The sequence below is a fragment of the Theobroma cacao genome, chromosome 1 (genome assembly GCF_000208745.1).
Source record: "Theobroma cacao cultivar B97-61/B2 chromosome 1, Criollo_cocoa_genome_V2, whole genome shotgun sequence".
NCBI lineage: Eukaryota > Viridiplantae > Streptophyta > Magnoliopsida > Malvales > Malvaceae > Theobroma > Theobroma cacao.
In genome coordinates, this window is record NC_030850.1 from 4,391,507 (window position 1) to 4,406,507 (window position 15,001).

General features: G+C 32.4%; 1 protein-coding gene and 1 pseudogene across 1 annotated transcript; one reads left to right on the top strand and one right to left on the bottom strand.

Annotated features, from left to right (window-relative positions):
- On the top strand, window positions 5,180-7,597 carry LOC18611431 (annotated as a pseudogene).
- On the bottom strand, window positions 12,188-14,369 carry LOC18611430 (probable mannitol dehydrogenase). Its single transcript, XM_018126044.1, has 5 exons — window positions 14,180-14,369; window positions 13,969-14,082; window positions 13,040-13,553; window positions 12,772-12,925; window positions 12,188-12,584 (listed from the first exon to the last, which is right to left on the bottom strand). Exons 1-5 carry the CDS (start codon window positions 14,275-14,277, stop codon window positions 12,382-12,384), a joined length of 1,083 nt encoding a protein of 360 aa, XP_017981533.1. The 5' UTR covers window positions 14,278-14,369; the 3' UTR covers window positions 12,188-12,381.

Here is a 15,001-nt window from a genome sequence, read left to right on the forward strand (position 1 = left end):
TTTTTTATTTTTTATTTATACTCATTAAAAATTTAATATATTAATAATTTAATAAATAAAACATTAATACCCTAAAATATTAATATTTTAATATTTTAATCATTTTAATATTAATAATGTTTAAATTATATATACAATATTAATATTTTAAATTTTACAAATAAAATTTTTTTATTCTTTTTTTTCTCTTTTTTTTCTTCATCAGTCGGTCGCTGAAAAGGCGATCGATGTAATAAAACATCGATCTGGGGCACCATGTGGTCGGATCTGGCCACTATGGCGCCAGATCGGTGCTTCCCCAAGGTTGGATCTGGCCGTGGAGTGCTAGATCCAATCGTGGGATATGGTCGGGAAGCACCAGATCCAGTGCTTCCTGCGACCAGATCTGGTAGTTGAGTGCCGGATCTGGCCACTACGGCGCTTCCCCACGGCTAGATCAAGCCGTGGGGTGCTAGATCCAACTGTGAGATCTGGTCGAGAAGCACCAAATTCGGTGTTTCCCACGACCAGATTTGGCCGTTGAGTGCCAGATCTGGCTGGATCTCTTTTTGAAGCTTGTCCGACCATATTCGGACGTGAAACCATCGTCGTCGCCATCACCAACGTCATCTCCGGTGTTGAGTGCCACTTAGAGAGAGAATAAGAGAGGAAAGAACGTGAGAATAGAGAGAAAGAATAAAGGAAAATGAGAAGAAAAAATTATTTTATATGGATCAAGTTGTAATTTTGTAAATCTAATAAGGGTTTTTTAGTCATTAAGCATTTTAAAGCTATTCCATGATTCACGAAATAGATAAAATCAAGGGGAGAGTCGGGAATACTTAAAGCAAACTTATCCCCCATTTTAAAAAATATATATTACTGAGGAATTCTTATTCCTTATTTCACTTTTAAACCAAACAAAAGTTTAGGGATTGAGTGGGAATAGAGGAGGAATAGCATAGCTATTCTCCATACCAAACGTGCGGTAAAAGAAAAGAGAACGAGGGTTTGCACGTATTAAGAGGGCTTTTCCTGTGCATTGCACCAGATCACACCCAAAAAACTAATTTTGCGAGACCTAAGTTTTGCTTTGTAGTTTCACTGGCTAAAGTTGAAAATGGGGAAAGTCTTCATCAAATATGAAAGCCTTTTTTGTTATTTTCTATGGCTAGATAGTAATTGTTGTTCAACTCATTTGATTTTACCCAAAAAGATGATTTAGGTAAATCTTCTTTGATTTTAATAAAACAGAGTGATTTTATTGGTAATCTATTTTTATAAGGTGATCAGTTATTATTACATCTTAAAACGGGAGGGATAAAAAATGTAATATTAGAGGAAAAATATCTCGATATAATTAAAAGTGAATTTAAACAAAAATTTAATTTTTTGTTAATATTATTAATTAATGTAAGTCTCTCGATGAAATAAATAGTAAAACTTTTGTATATGTATTTTTATCTGAAAATTAAATAATTGGTTTATCTACGTCCAAATCCTTTTTATCAAAAAATTCTAACTTGATATTAAATAGGTGACATGAAAATTACTTTTTTTAAAAAAAAGGTGACATGCAAATTAATTCTTAATGTAGCAAGCACAAACTCAACTTTATAGTATCATGATATGTGATTTCGTTACGGTTTTCTTCTTTCTTTGGATTAGTGAATCCATCGGTACCATGTGAACATCAATGTCAAAATACCATGACCAAATAAGTATAAAATTAATTTAATGCCAAATAGACAAACTTCCATAAACTTAAGGGTCAATAGTCGGGTTGAGCTCTAACTGATCTTCAAAGGCCAAATTTCCTATTGATGCCAAAATCAAAGGAAGGACTTTTGGGCTGATTGAGTTGAGGTCTTGCAAATATTAAACAAAGGGAAGGGTGATGGAGTAGGGTCGACGACCAGCCTTTGATGCTTAAGTTAGTGAATGTTTAGTGGAATGGGGAGTTGAAACTTACCTTTAGAAACAAAACACAAATTAACTAAAACAATTACCCAATTTTAGGCATGGAAAAAAGAAAAATGATTCATAGGCATGGAAGATAATTATAAGAAAAGGTTTTGCTTATTTATTCTGTTCAAAAAAGTTCTACAGCTCTCGAGGAAAAGGAAGTGCTACAAAAACACTAAACAACACTCAAATTATGGATCAATCAATTTTTCATAAATATTTAATTATTTTTAAATTTTAAAAAATAAAAATTTAAACTTATTTTTTAAATAAAAAAATCATATACTAATTAATAAGTTAAAAACTTAAATATTGAATTTAATAGCAATAACATTGCGTAGTTAGAGGATATTATTATCTCATGGAAATGATTAGTATGCCCCCCATTTTCATCATTAAAAAGTGATTAAGTGAAGTCGATAAGGCCACGTGTAACGTGTGCTACTGGTATGGGCCTAGTTAGGGCCATGGTCCAACAATTCCCTTGATGATTATCTCACCAAACTAGAATTTAATGAAAGCATCTAAGTACCACAAATTTTGTTCAAAGTTGGTTTTTATTAATAGGTCAAGTGCTTATTTAGTCTGATCAAGAAAGTTTTAAAGCTCTCGAGGATCTGTTGTACTTAAAGGGCGTTACTATCTCATGGAAATGACTAATATGCCCCACAATTTGCATAATTAGAAGTGATCAAGTGAAGGAGATAAGACCACGTGTCCCATGTGCTTCTGGTATGGGCCTAGTTAGGGCCATGGTCCAACAATATCTTGACAAAATTGACAATTAAAACTTCATTTGCAGGCATTTACAAAGACATTTAAAGATTAGATTCTAATGACAAGTTAGGTTTATGGGATAAAATAAAGTAGAAATAGAATGAAATAATGTTATATAATTTGGTTGACAGAATGAAATAAAGTAAGAATTGTTATTATTACTTTTGTCAATATTTGGTTAGTAAAAATAATTTTAAAATAACAAAGATTTAATTGATAAAAGACAATAATACTTTGTATTATAATATGATTATTTTTTATCTTATTTTATTTTTAAATATTAATATTTTATTTATTATTTAAATATTACTTTGATTCAAAAATATTTAAAATATTAATTAATTTTTAAAATTTAAAATATTAATATTTAAAACTATTAATGTTCTATTTATTAAATTATTAATATATTAAAATTTTAATGAGTATAGATAAAAAATAAAAAATTATTAATATTTTAATCATAATAATATTAAATTATANAAGATTTATTTTCATCAAAAACAAAAATACTCTTTATATAATTTAGTAAAATTTATACCAAAGAGAAGATTAAGTAATTTTTTTCTTTTTAATCATTTAATTTTTATTTTCATTAAAACTTTAAAATTTTAATAATTTAATAATTTATTATTAAAGTATTAATATAATTTTTCTTTTTTCTTTTTTGTATTTTTTATTTTTATTTTTATTTTCATTTAATAATTTAAACATTAATATTTTAAAATATTTTATTTTATTTATAATTTAAATATTATTATAAATAAAATATTAAAATATAAAATTTTATTTTAAATTTAAAATATTAATTTTGTAGGTCTAGGCTTGTAACTTTTAAAAGTAAATAAGGACATTTTAGTCCAAAATGGTTTGGACTCTATTCTCATGGGTGTGAAATAACTAATATCATGGGAGAAATGGTATTAGTCATTCCAAAATTTTGTAAGGTTTTAAAGAATAGTCATTCTTTCTTTCAAAAACAAACTAATCCAAGGGAGAATTTTTTGAAACATAAAAGAAGAATGGCTTAGCTATTCCCAGCCGAACAAGTCATAAGTACCACAATTACCATCACAAAAGGGTAACCACTAACCAAACTCTCTTTCTTTTTCCACACTTGAATTTAATGAAAGCATCTAAGTATCACAATTACCACCACAAAGTTATTCAAGTCCCGGATTAGGCTCAAGTAATAATAATATCAGCCAAACATGCCATGTGATATCTCACATCCCACATCTGATGTGATATGATTTTTAAGACCTATATAATAATCTAAATCCATTATTACTAGCAACTTGAGCTTAAGTTTTTGAGAACAATGTGATTTAGGCTCGAAAAGTTGCTAGGTCAGTACTTGGACTTGGGTCATTATATATGGTTTCAGAACTTACGCCAATCCGATGTGAGCTTCCACATTGCTCTAGCGAGATCTTAGTCCTATGGATGCTTTAGATGCCATGTGATTTAGGCTCGAAAATTTACTAGGCCGGTGCTTGGACTTGGGTCATTATAAATGGTTTCAGAGTTTACGCCAGTCCGATATCAGCTATCACATTGCTTTGGCGAGATTTTGATCCTGTGGATGCCTTAGGCCCGTCGCACTTAAATTCAATGAAAGCATCTAAGTACCACAATTACCACCACAAAGTTATTCTAGTCTCAAATTAGGCTCAAGTACTAATAACATGCTTTTTCTTTTTCATTTAAAGCCCTAGCTATTAGGAATTCAAAATACTTATATAACAATCAAAGTCTATTACTACTAATAATTTGAGTTCGAGCTTTTGATAGCCATGTGGTTTAGGCTCGTCACACTTGAATTTAATGAAAGCATCTAAGTACAACAATTACCACCACAAAGTTATTCTAGTCCCGGATTAGGCTCAAGTATTAATAATATGCTTTTTCTTTTAAGCTTTTGAAAGTCATGTGATTTAGGCTCACCACACTTGAATTTAATGAAAGCATCTAAGTACCAAATTACCACTACAAAGTTATTCTACTCCCAGATTAGGCTCAAGCACTAATAATAGGCTTTTTCATTTTTCATTTAAAGCCCTAGCTATTAGGAATTCTAAATACAAAGTTTATTCATTTATGTCTTATTTTAAAAGACAGAACATGATCTTTATAATTAATTTTTAGTTTTAATTAGGGGTAAGGGGATTCAAACCCTACTCTCTAAACAAGCGATCATGCATTAACTAATGACCCAAAGGCTCTGATGTAAGATCTTTATAATTTTAAAAATAAAAAATCCTCAAAAACTAATATTTATAATTTTAAAAATATATTTTTTAAAACATTATACATCGATAGTACATTAACGAAATTCATTACTAATTAACCATAATGCTTCTCAAAAAAAAAAATTCACAATTTGATCCATATGCCTATATAAATATGTATCACCTAAGGTATGAAACAAGGTTACACTAATTCTTGTTCATTAATTTGTCGTTCCTTCGTAAAGGGAAAGCTACGACAACACATTATGCTGAAAAACCCAGAGGAAGAGCACCCCAAGAACGCTTTTGGGTGGGCAGCTACAGTTCAATCTGATGTTCTATCCCCTTTCAAATTCTCCAGAAGGTTTTCTCTTCCATCCCCAAGTATCCTTTTCTACGGCCATCAATTTTTTTTTTTTCCATGGGAGCTAAATGTCAGATCATTATTATTCATGATCAGAAAGAATTTTCTTTCCTTCTTCAGTCTTTTTCTTTCATTATAGTAATGCAGTCGTCACACGAATGGGAAATTAAAGCACAAAATGTGGCAATATTCTTTTTATAATCGAACTAAGTCAACGATCTATCTTTTGGTTACCCCCTTTTTTTATGATTTAAAGTTTAAATGATTTACAGGGCAACAGGAGAGAAGGATGTGGCTCTGAAGGTGCTCTACTGTTGGATATGCCACTCAGATGTACATCTGATCAATAACGATTGGGGACTCTCCTACTATCCTCTTGTGCCAGGGTATAGTTAGAACCTAATTAAAGTAATTTTTCTATCAATATTTTTACCATTTCACTACATCACTCCTACGTATATATTAATCATTTTCTTTTAACTTTTGTTTGTGCACAGATCTAGGGTGTAGTCAATAATAACATTTTTTATCTATATGTTGCGATTTCCATTGAGACTACTTCCTAGGCTAGAAGAAAGTATTTGATCTGTGTTTTCTCAACTGAAATTATTGCTTGACTCAGGCATGTGATTGTCGGTGAAGTAAATGAGGTGGGAAGCAAAGTAGAAAAGTTCGGAGTTGGAGACAAAGTTGGGGTGGGTTTCATAATGGGATCATGTCGATCCTGCTAGAACTGCGCCAACAATGGCACTATAACCCCAAACCTATTCATCGAAGGACTACGATGGCACTATAACATATGGAGGCTATTCGGACATCTTGGTTGTAAACGAGCACTTCGTAGTTCATATCCCCGAAAAATTGACTCTCGATGCTGCTGCTCCCCTTCTCTGCGCTGGGATCACAGTTTATAGTCCACTGAGATATTTCGAACTTGATAAGCCAGGTTTTTATCTTGGTGTTGTTGGCCTGGGCGGGCTAGGCCATATGGCTGTGAAATTTGCCAAGGTTATGGGGGCCAAGGTGACAGTTATCAGTACTTCTCCTCACAAAAAGAAGGAAGCTATGGAAAATTCGGAGCTGATTCATTTTTGGTTAGCTACGAGCAAGATCAACTAGAGGTATATGTTTGCTTTCTCAGAAATTTTATGAGCGTTCTTCCTGGTGTAATTGGTTTCTAATTAAAGTCATATTAAATGCAAAATTATTGGTGATGGTTTAGGCTGCCAGAGGCTCAATGGATGGTATCATCAACACAATATCTGCGCAACACTCTTTGCTGCCATTGATTCGTGTACTCAAGTCTCACGGAAAGCTTATAATGTTTGGCGGTACTGTGAAGCCTCTTGAGCTACCAATTATTCCTTTGTTAGCAGGTAAGGTTACATATGAAGTTAAGGTTATACATCATAGGTTGGTAAGTAAATTGTTTGCTTTTTCGAAAGGGAAATTATTTTTTTTTTCCGATTCACGTCCTCTTCTTGATGAAATCATCCCAACACAAAAAGTAGGATGAATTTACACCTATATTGCGTGCGTACGATTCTTCATTGCTTAGCTCTAAATTGTAAACATAGATAAGTGCTGCAAATGACACTATGACAGGGAGGAAGATTATCGGAGGTGGCGTGAGTGGAGGAATGAAAGAAACTCAAGAGATGATTGATTTTTCCGCCAAGCATAACGTTATACCGGAAGTTGAGGTTATTCCAATGGATTATGCGAACACTGCCATGGAACGCCTCGTCAAGGCAGACGTTAAGTACAAATTTGTCATCAATATTGGAAACACATTAAAGAACTCATGTTCGTAATTTTCTTTCCTTGTTATCATCTGAAATTTGAGTATGTTTGCATGTTATAAAGTATATATATAACATGTTATAAATTTGAGGGATGCAGGAGACTCAGGAGATGATCAATTTTGCAGCCCAACACGATTTAAAACCAGACATTGAAGTTATACCTGTAGACTATGTGAACACTGCCATGGAACGCCTCGCAAAAGGAGATGTTAAATATCGCTTTGTCATCGACATTGGGAACACATTGAAGGCTACATCTGAACTTTGAGCTTCATGCATTACGTAACATATTTGCTAGTACTATACTTGTTATAGATTAACTGCTATCCCTAGTCGCTGGTTTTTATCAAATTTTCATGATGTTGTAAAAGCATGATGCATGCATGGCCGAGTGTCATGTGGTAGCCGGTATGAATATTATTTTATCTAAAGATGTGGGATATTTTAGAGGTAATTAATGTTATTCCACTTATTCATAGAACATAAAGTGTTCAACCATGAATTTCTCGTGGGATGGAAATGAGGCGCTAAGAAAAATTACATGAAAGTGAGATGAGAAGTTGTACATGAATCTAAAAAAATGGTTTGGAAATAATAAATTTGTTTAACAAAAACTTGGCACATTTGAAAATGGTGGTGGAGGTTTGAGAATGAGAAGGGTCATCCTTGAGACGTATGAGACAGGAAAAAGATTAAAGGTTTAACAACTTTTTTAAGAAACGAGAGATGTCAATGGGTGGTGGGTAATGGGAAAAATATCATGTTCTGGTATGATATTTGGGTAGAAAATAAACCATTGAAAGTTGTGTTCCCCAGATTATTCCTATTAGCAGTGAACAAGGAAACAAGGATGAGGAGGTATGCCAAGGAAATTATTCTCTAAATCCCAGCTGGGTGATTGATTTTAGGAGAGATTTGTCTGAATGGGAACTTGAGCTACTCAATCAATTGATTAACATTCTAAAGAGTGTGTGCATTATAGAAGAAAAGGAGGATAAGTTGGTTTGGACTTTTTCAATTAAGCAACTTTCACGCTCTAAATCGAGATGAAGGGGAGTTCGTTGATGAGACTCTTTGCAGGGTATGAAAACTCGGAATTCGCCCCATGGTCCAATGTTTTTTGTGGCTCTTATAGCTGGACCGATTATCAACTAAAAAGTTCTCATCGTCAAGGGGAATCCCTCTTGATGAGGAAACCAAATTAATTATGTCCTTGGTGTACAAATGTTGTTGACGATTGCAACCATGTTTTCATCATTTGTTATTGGAGCTGGAAGCACTGGTATGAAATACTAATTTGGTGGAATGTTGTCTGCTGTCGACTTGATTCCAGAGGATATTAATTATTTTAATCATTGTTTCTGATCCCATCAGTTTTTTTTACTCTAACTTTATTAAGTTATTTTCTATCAAAGTTGCATTAAAAATCGTATCCGAACATTTGATTCATTAATTAGTATATAATTCTCTTACATAAAGGGTAAAGTAACCTTCTCCCCTAATTATAAAAAAAAAATTGTATTAAAAATCTTCTATGAATTCCTTTAGTGAGGACATTTTTTCTCTTATCAAATTTGTCTGTCAGATAACATTTTAGAGGAAATTACGTGAAATAACCTTTCTTGATAAGAGCATTTTAAAAATAATCATCAAAATAGATTTAATCATTTTTAATTATATTTAATCATGACTTGATAAAAATACTCTTAAAAATATTTCAAATAAATTAAACCATTCATCATAATTTCTTTCCATTTGTGCTTCCGATTTCTCTCTCTCACCATCTCACTCTCTTTAATTTTATCGATTTCTCTCTTTGACATTTATCTGCTATGCTCTGATTTTTCTCTCCCGCATTTCAGATTTTTCTTTCTTGTCATTTCAAGACATCAAGCGATGGTTTGAAATAGCCTTTAATTTGAAGAATTTAATTTTTAAGTATTTTGGATAAAACTAAAATGGTAGAAATGATCATAGATGTTTGAAATAAGTTTTAATTGGATTAATTAGAGACCTAGACATCAATAAACTCAAAATTTTGAAATTTATAAATATAAGTTTTCAAAAGAATTTTTTTTATTTTTAGTCGAAATAGGTGTTTTAGATAAGAAAATTTACGCTTTGATTTGTAAAAACATGTTAGAAACACTTTAATCGGTGTCAAATTGTCAAAAAAACAAAAAGAAATGAAGAGAGTTGAGAAGATTTGAAGTTTTGGTTTGTAAGTAACAATAATATTTTAAGTATTAAAGTGTAACAAATTGTTTTTGAATATGGTGTGTAACAACAATATTTTTTCGACATGGTGTGCAACAACAATATTTTTTTTTTCAATATGGCATGTAACAACCTAACCATAGTGTGTCACATGTTTTTGTACATGGCGTAAAATAACCTAGCCATGACGTGTCACATTGTTTTATACATGGCGTGTAACAACCTAACTATGGCGTGTCACATATTTTTATACATAGCGTGTAACATGTTTTTGTACATAACGTGTAACAACTTAACTATAACGTGTCACATGTTTTTGTATATGACGTGTAACAATCTAACCATGACATGTAACATATTTTTATATATGACGTGTAACATCATAACGTATAATTTCATTAAAGGTAATTTTATCCAATTTAATTAAAAATAATTAAAATTATAAAGAATGTTATTTTTAAAAACATCTTATTTATAAGGGTTATTTTTTAAAATGCTCTTAACATTTACGTGGATTTTGAGTTCTTTTAAAAGATTATGACAATTGTAAAAGTTCTTTCAATAGATTGATGCTTACAATCAATCATAAGGTGTGTTTCTTGTTGAAATATGTTTAAAAAAATCAATCAACGAATCATAAAACGTGTTTCTTGTCGAAATATTTTTAGAAGAATCTATCAATATGCTGACTCACTGGCAAAAAGGAGTGTGGGTAGGAAGAAATTGTCTGTGGAATGGCGCTGAAATTGAAATCCATTTCCTTGTTGAAGATGGTTTCATTCTGTAATAGGGAAAAAGTACAGCGGAATGGCAGCTTTCTTTCTTTTTGTTATATTGGATTTTTCCTTACTCGGACTACTGCTGTTGTATGAGTTCTCTTCTTTCAGTTTGTCCGAGATATTTTGGTATGTCCATCAGGGTACCTAGGACAGAGTCAGGATTTCTAATTTAAATGAGTAAAAAATAAAAAATCTAATATTTGAGAAGACTAAATTATAAAATTTTTTGAAACTTTGAGAAGGTGGGTGCCCTACTAACCCCCCTCCCTCCGCCGCTGTCAGTACTTATGTTTCAAGTATTGCTCGACTCGATTTTAGTTTGAGCAAATCTTAATGAAATTATGACTTAGCAAAAAAGAGTACTAATTTTTATAGAAGATTTGAAAACATAAGAATCAATTCGTGTGTGCATGATTTGAATACTTGAGGTAAATAAAATAATTGCTTTTCTATATTAACAATACCATAAATAAATACATAACCTACAATTAATATTTTCCAAATTAAATTAGAGAAGCATTTTAATTTGCAACAACGTATATGGGTAGCTTTCGCGTAATATGTCCAAATAAGACAATTGATTACTGGTTGAAGCTAAAAAGCACGACTACTTCATTTATAAAATCAATGCCAGATTGTTTAAAGAGATTAATAAAGAAGAATAAATAAAAGTTTGAATAAAATATGAGTTAATAAAGGTTAATGATTTCTAAAATTATTGTAGACGTTTAACCAAAAAAGTTGCTAATTAACTACTACTACTACTACCCCTTCTGTGTCTTTTTTTTTTGTAAGAAAATAAAATATGAAATATTTTTTTAAGAAAGAAAAAATTTTATGTTTCTATAACCATTTAAAGGTATTATAATCACTAAAAATATTTAAGAAACTTTTTCTTAGTATATCAATTTAATGATTGTTAATAGATATATTTTGTGACCCGTCGACATTTGCCATAAATAAAAGAGTAAAGCTGCTAAAACAAGTCTTCTTAGCTCAAACTTGACATTTGTGCTGGAAAGTTTAAGAAGCTTTGTCTTAGTCAATCCTACATAGCAATAAAGCATATGCTTGCTTTTGTTTCTTGTTTGAATATTTTAAAGATAAAGTGAAAGAAAGGAGTAGAAAAAAAAATGATTAATTCGATAAAATAATTGATTATGTGAAAAATTATGAAGAATAGTCGACTAAATTTATGTAATTAATCGACTGACATACTGCAAAGATGAGCCGAAACACTTCAAAACTAGGTTAGTCCATTAAAATCTTTGAATAGTCAATTATCGGTAAAATTCAAAGTAAAAATTTGGTTTTGCACCACATTAGTAGACTAAGGCCTTTCATATGGTCAATTAAAACTCAAAGTGAAAGTTTGGTTTTGGAATGTGTACTAGTCAAGAATCTTGATGAATTTAGCCAACTATCAGCAAAAATCTAAAATTTCAAAGGGAAACTAGCTTAAAAAGAATCAGCACTATGAATCCTTAACATCGAATATAAATTTGTAAGTATTTAAACCTTTTTCAAAAACAACAAAACTATCATTTTTTTTTTCTTAAAAAGTTACTAACAGTATTTATTGAGATCCAAAAAATATGTCCTCAAAGATAACAATTGAAAAGACAACTTGATCAGGTGAATAATCACCGTTGGAAGTTATAACAATTGAAAAGACAACTTAGTCAGGTGAATAATCACCGTTGGAAGTTATATATCTTTTGATCCAAGATAAACATTATTCCATCACATAATAAAATTAAGACAACTACTTCTAATATCAATCCACTTTATTCCTTAAAACAGCTCAAGTTTCTTATACATCTGACACCGTAGAATATCTTGTATAAGGTACAATGTTTCGCCTCTCATTAAGAATGTTTACTGATTTGATTTAATTAGTGTGAAGTGCACGGATCAAATAAAAGTTTGATTGTATCCTGAACTATTGGATTAAATTAATTGCACATAATGATTGATGGGGTGTAGCAAATCTTTCGACTATGACATTTGACATTTGAGCAATCTCTCTCAAGTCATTTCTTTCATATCTGACCTAAGTTTTAAGCATTAAAATACATGAATTTAGTGATTCTTATTGGATGCCCCGTTAACATTTGACTTTAATTTATTGACTGGAAATTTGAGATTGAGCGGCAACAAGACTAATTTCTTTTATTCATTACAATAATAGCGTAAGGTCGCTTTGCTCAGGCCCTCTTTCCCTTTTTTGTAAGATAAAAAACCAAAATCCTGGACCGGTGTCGGCTTCAAGCGGCCTTCAGTGTGTTCCCAATGTCAATGACGAATCGGTATTTGACATCTGCTTTGAGAAGGCGCTCCATGGCAGTGTTCACATAATCCATAGGTATAACTTCAACATCTGGTTTTACGCTGTGTTTAGCTGCGAAATCCATCATCTCTTGAGTCTCCTTCATCCCTCCAATCATGCTTCCTCCGACTATCTTCCTCCCTGCCATTAAAGGTATATTACTTCTTGTTAGTGCCTCAGTCTTAATTCCATATTATATCCAATACTGGATTGGAATATACAATAGAAAGCATTACGACTCCAACCAACTTAATTAGGATATCTATCGAGATTCGAGACCTCAACTCACTCCCACAAAACATATACTAATAATAATAGATATTCTTACCTTGGAGCAAAGGAAAGGCTGGTAACTCAAGTGGTTTCTCTGGAGCACCAACAAGAACCAGCTTCCCGTGAGTCTTCAACAGCCCAATCAAAGGCAGCAGAGGGTGTTGAGCAGATACTGTATCGATGATTCCATCCAATGTGCCAATGGCAGCCTAAACAGTCAACATATATATGTAGTGAATTTAGAAACTACTATAGACACTCGCAAGAACACATCTTTAATTAAGTTATTGAAAGGAAAAAAAAAAACGTTTTCAAAACCAAACCTGAAGCTGTTCTTGGTCACGGCTAACCAAAAATGAATCAGCACCAAGCTTTTCCAAAGCTTCCTTCTTCTTGTTAGGAGAGGTGCTGATCACAGTAACCTTGGCCCCCATAGCCTTGGCAAATTTCACTGCCACATGGCCTAGCCCTCCCAGGCCAACCACACCTACATGCAAGTCAGGCTTATCAAGTCCGTAATATCTCAATGGACTATAAACTGTGATTCCAGCACAAAGAAGAGGAGCCGCAGCATCAAGAGGCAAGTTGTCAGGAATGCGGACTATAAAGTGCTCATCAGCAACCATATTGTTGGAGTAGCCTCCATATGTAATAGTTCCATCATAGTACTTTGCCCCGTAGGTAAGTATCATTTTCGGGCAGTAGTTCTCGAGTTTGTTGGTACAGCTATCGCAGGACTGGCAAGATCCAACCATGCACCCCACTCCAACTCTGTCCCCAACTTTGAACTTTTGTACCTTACTGCCCACCGCTGTCACTTCACCAACAATCTCATGCCTGCATCGGATACGAATAGTTAATATCTAATCTATTGCTTAGGTTCATGAATAAATTCTGCTACATATCATTGAATCTGCCGAATTGATCCAGTACATTACAGATCTATGGAAGCTTATATCATGCGCAGCTGAATACTGAAAACTACAAGAGCTAGTCCCTGTTTTCTCACTAAATGAAGCCTCAAAAGTAGATGAAAAGTGATTGAAGCGTCAAATGAGGACTTAATCGTAAATATGAGCGAAAAGGAAACTGATCAACTTAAAATTATCTTAACAATTTTTGGTTTTGGGTGGCAAGTAACAGAAACTCCTAATGATTAATTAACTTTTTGTTGAACCAAAAAAATGCCTACAAAGGCATTTTTTATAATGAACAACAGCAGAAATAGATAGATGAATTGAGGGAGACATACCCAGGGACAAGAGGGTAGACGGAACTGCCCCATTCATTCTTGACCATATGAAGATCTGAGTGGCATATCCCACTATAAAGCACCTTGAAAGCCACATCCTTTTCTCCTGTTGCCCTGCAAATCCACATCATCATTTGATCAAACAACAACAAAAAAGGACCCCTGGAAGAAGAAGAAGCACAGATCCAAAGACAGAAAATAGCATGAAAACCTTCTAGAAAATTTAAAGGGAGAGAGAACACCGGAAGTGTCTCTGGCTGCCCATCCAAAAGCCTTGTTGGGGTGCTCTTCTTCTGGCAATCTGGTCATGTTTGATCGATGCGTAACCGTTTCTCTCGTCAAGTCACAAAGCAAAAGAGAGGCAAATGAAAATCAAAGAACAATCTGGAACGTTGTAGTATGGAGTGGGAAGTTGCGGAGTCTGCTTATTTATAGCTGCTACGGGGGGCTTTGCTGACATACCGAGTGAGCAAAATAAGGACGTGCCGGTCTTTAGTTTGGAATCATCTTCCAAAGAAAAGTCGGTTTATAATTCAACATTTTCAGCTTACCATATCTACCAACAAATATACTTGGTATTTTTGTTATTTCCTCTTTCATACCACAAAAGAATTTTCAATTTTCACTACAAGGTTATTATTATAAGTGTGTGTTTTTTTCTGTTAAAATTATTTTTTATTGAAAATACTATAATACTAAGTAAGTCTTTAAATTTTTTTCATTTTTCTAAATAAATTTTAATATCCAATAAATTATCTTTTTATTTATATACAAATAAACTCCTATATTAATAAATATATTAATTATTGTTATATCTTAACCAATTGATATTTTTCATGCACAAAAAATTACTGTGATGTGACGTAATGATATGATTAAAAGATATGATATTTTTCGCTATTCATTCACATTTTTCATATAAAAATTGTGTGTAACTTTATTTGATAAAATTAAAATTTTTTGTAGATGTACAGGGAGTTTTTTGATAGGGAGAGAAAGTGTTGTAAATAAATAAAAGGATACGCCGGAAGCA